The following is a 3698-nucleotide window of genomic DNA, read 5'->3' as shown; positions in this document are numbered from 1 at the left end:
AGGAAGTCTCATATCTTTGTAGAGGGGGTGAGACTACAAACACTCTTTTCTCGGTCAAATAGGCACCAAATTCAAAATTTATGTTACATTTCGACTACATATATAACCCAATTTCAATAAATATTAATGTTTCCACGGGTGAAATGTCCCTTTAAGCCCCGAATGTTTACAGCGGCTGCATGAATAGTACTACACAATAGAACTACCACAGATGTCTGAAAGGCATAATGAAAGAGAACACACACTTATGTAGAACTATACGTAGTATGACGGTTGTGGATAAGATGCGTCTGACGTTTTACGACCAGTTCTGTAACTCTATGTTAAAGACAGGCAGGCATAGCAGGCTAACCCCCAGTCGATGTAACGTTACAACAACACAGAGAAATAACTACGTTATCATTATTTAGTGTAATTTACTAACATACCTGCCGCAACACGGGTTCACATGGTGTTTGTCACAATTCAGCAGACACAATAACAACCTGTCTACTGCTAGTAAGATATAGCATAGAACATGTCATATGGCACGAACTCCACCAGTCGGATCCAGAAGAAAAACTTCCTGTAAGAGTTACAAAATAAAAGCATCATATTTACACAACTCAATTATTGACTTAGTAAAAGCGCCACAGTATCATCCCCATTTGTGAGAATATTTACATTAATATCACCGCCCACTTCCAGACCTCTGAATAACCCACAAACCTTACAGTTTGTAAAGATGAAGACTTTATTCTGAAAAAAAGTGGAAGTGTGGTTGTTACTGATTCTTACCAATGGTACACCACAGGTTTTCACGCCAATACAGTCGACTGAAAGACGTCTAACAGGAGCGAGCAGGTAATGTTACCATTATTATTTTTTTTTATCAAACTGCAAAGGACATTTCTTTAAACTGTCCCGTCGAGCTAAGTCGCAGGCTAAGGTAAGCTACCCGTCAGACACCCTCTGTCAAACTGACCACAGCTCTAATTCGATTAACCTGTAAAAACACACACCAACGCACAAGATAGCTAATGTTAGCTCATGTACAAACAATTACCCTCCTTAGCTACTTAAGGAATGACTAAGTTACAACGAAACTGCAGCTGCTTTTTATCTTTACAGTTAGCTTGCTTAGATAAAGGGGTCTGCTATGTTTATACCCCTAATAGCTAACTTAAGTGCAAAGATGGCTTTTTTTCTTCGCTTCCTGTTAAGTTCAGGCGTGACATCTGTTTATTCGTAATGGTGTCTATGCGTGATAAAAAAAATTAAAAATGCATCATTTATTTTGAACATGAAATTAAGTATATTGTGTTTACGTTTACGTTTATTTCCACCCAAACCTCTGCAGATGTTTATTTTCTAACTCATCCCAGTATTTGCTAACGTTACATCTCTGCTGTTATTGACATTGGCCAGCGGTTATTTCGAAAATGAAACAGCCGTGTCTACCATAATGCTGGAACAAGAAAGCGGTTATATATTAGGGTTTAGGTGGCTGTATACGTACATAAATGTGTAAATGTTAAATCTTAAACCCTAATTTGTTTTCTGGTTGAATACGTGCTGTGGTCCATGAGTGGGATGAGCCCTGTTTCCATAGTTTCCTCCACAGAGGGCTGTGATGTCAACACAGCACTGCCCATTCACACCCCTCCTCTCCCTCTTCTTCCACCTTACTCTGTGAACAGCAATGAGTCACCAAGCAAGCTCAACGTCTCAATTATTATTCCTTTGCCATTTATAAGCATCCTGTGGGTTTCAAGGTAAATGTGGCACACAGTAGCTTGCACAATGCAAACCTGGAAGCATCAAGGTGGGTAGAGAGTAGTGTTGGGCTAGTTACCTTAAACATTATTCATTACTCTTTTCAAAAGTAATATTGTTACTTACGTATCACTCCCTGCCAACTTTAATTACTTACACTACTAATGATATTTCTTTTCTCCTACTCCTCACACAATTGGTGACCTCTGACCATTATTGGCTATTTAGTTATTCATCACAATAAAGCAAGACAAACAGTTCTGACTTTATTTGTTGGGCCTAATGGTTTCTACTGATAGGGGCTTTAGTGTTTTTGCCGGCACTGTAGTTTCTCTTAAAACGTACCGTGGCGCTACCAAAATACATTGCACGGCTGCTTACATAGACAATGAATGGAAAGTTCACAGGTATTAGTCAGCCCTTTGAGTTGACTTCTACTTGTGTGAACCGACCCGACCTTTTGACAATTTTGGGGCGTAACCCAAGGGTCATTTTCAACACGATCACACCCACAGCAATCTTCTTTGATTGACAGCTTCTATTAGGCTACCTGAAAATCAGGCAAATAGTTCGGTTTCAACTTCAACAAAAAAATTTCAACTTAACAAAAAAACTAAAACAAAGGGTCCATGCCAGAAAAACTGTGTATACTTACGTCTGAATATAATTTGCATTGCATTTTCTAAATTTGTTGAGAGGGAGGGAGCTAGCAGAATTGAATTGTGTAATTTTAATGACATAGCATATTGAATCCACCGAAACCAACATGGTACCAGTAAACCATATGTGTCTCCTACAGAGGAATTTTTCGCCTTTTCAAACTGCAGTCAGTTTGTTCCTGTGGTAAATGTGGAACAGCATGAGCAGCTGCAGTAAAAGTAGATACGTTTTACACTGGTAGACACAGCCTCCTTCTTTCATTTGTGCAGCAACCTTCTTGAAAAGGTTGCAGTGTGATATTTGCTTTCTTAGTGTTAATATAACAATGTAACTTAGACTATCGTGATGTATGTAAATAGGGATGGTAATTAAGAAACAGTTCCAGTTGAGAACCAATTCAAATTTCACGATCCATCAGAATCGTACGCTGCTGAGATTATTAATACCTTTTATCAATGCTGCCATGTTTTTCTGGCAGTCTGACAGACAAAATTGATCAGGAATCAATAAGAATAAGGGAATCAACAAAGAATCGTACTGATAAGCAGAGTCAATAATAATGTTGGTTCAATACTATCAGTTCCCATCCCTACAAAATAAATAAAATGCATTGTTTGAGCCTGCTGTGCTACTGTCTGTGCTGGGTTTGGTGTTACATCACCTTGGCAGTCGGTTAACACTCGTGCTTTTTTCAGATTGTTGCTCCAGGCATACTTTTGAGCAATCTTACCCACGGGGAGGACCTGTCAAGGCATAAATTGCAGTTCTGAAGGAGTGAGGTCCAGTAGGGATACTACCTTCACCTCCTCTATACCGATTCCTCAACCAAGCTGAACAAGGACAACAGGTGCTACAGGTGATCTCTCATGCAGTTTACCATACCTCTTTACCCACAGCATATTGCTGACCACCTCTGTTTCACATTTGCAGGCCAAACTACAACAACACACGGTGATAACCACATGCATGATGAGAGTCCCTCTGTTCTGTGTAATGGGGCTTGCATTCATCTGCCACAGCCACTGCCTGGGAAAACAAAACCCTCTGTATGGGTTCAAAAGGTAAAAAAAAAAAGTAGATCTAAAATTGCAAAGTTTTAGTTGTTAAGCTGTTTAGAAATATAATTTCTCTCTTGCATCTTAATCAATCCTTTTGTTTAAATTGGCTATATTTTGCTAATTTTCAGGTTCATATCGTAATTAAATTTTCAGAAAGCCTTTTAACTAGGGCTGCACGATAATTACCGGGGCAGACATAATACATACATAATAATAATAATAATA

The 3698-nt window shown here is 38.8% G+C and overlaps 2 protein-coding genes across 2 annotated transcripts in view; one reads left to right on the top strand and one right to left on the bottom strand.

Annotated features, from left to right (window-relative positions):
• The window catches only part of pomk (protein O-mannose kinase), a gene marked incomplete at its 3' end in the record, with an annotated part of 3776 nt that extends 3190 nt beyond the window's left edge, over positions 1-586 (bottom strand). Inside the window, 1 exon segment of the mRNA XM_035668576.1 lies at positions 429-586.
• A 180-nt stretch (positions 587-766) lies between these two features.
• The window catches only part of pam (peptidylglycine alpha-amidating monooxygenase), a gene marked incomplete at its 3' end in the record, with an annotated part of 30208 nt that continues 27276 nt past the window's right edge, over positions 767-3698 (top strand). The window contains 4 exon segments of the mRNA XM_035667347.1: positions 767-843; positions 1680-1804; positions 3111-3262; positions 3346-3476. Coding sequence (XP_035523240.1) covers positions 3382-3476 — 95 coding nt within the window.

The sequence above is a fragment of the Morone saxatilis genome, unplaced genomic scaffold, assembly GCF_004916995.1.
Source record: "Morone saxatilis isolate NCDOM2014 unplaced genomic scaffold, NCSU_SB_2.0 Contig21, whole genome shotgun sequence".
Lineage (NCBI taxonomy): Eukaryota > Metazoa > Chordata > Actinopteri > Moronidae > Morone > Morone saxatilis.
This window is presented reverse-complemented; position numbering and strand designations above follow the sequence as displayed.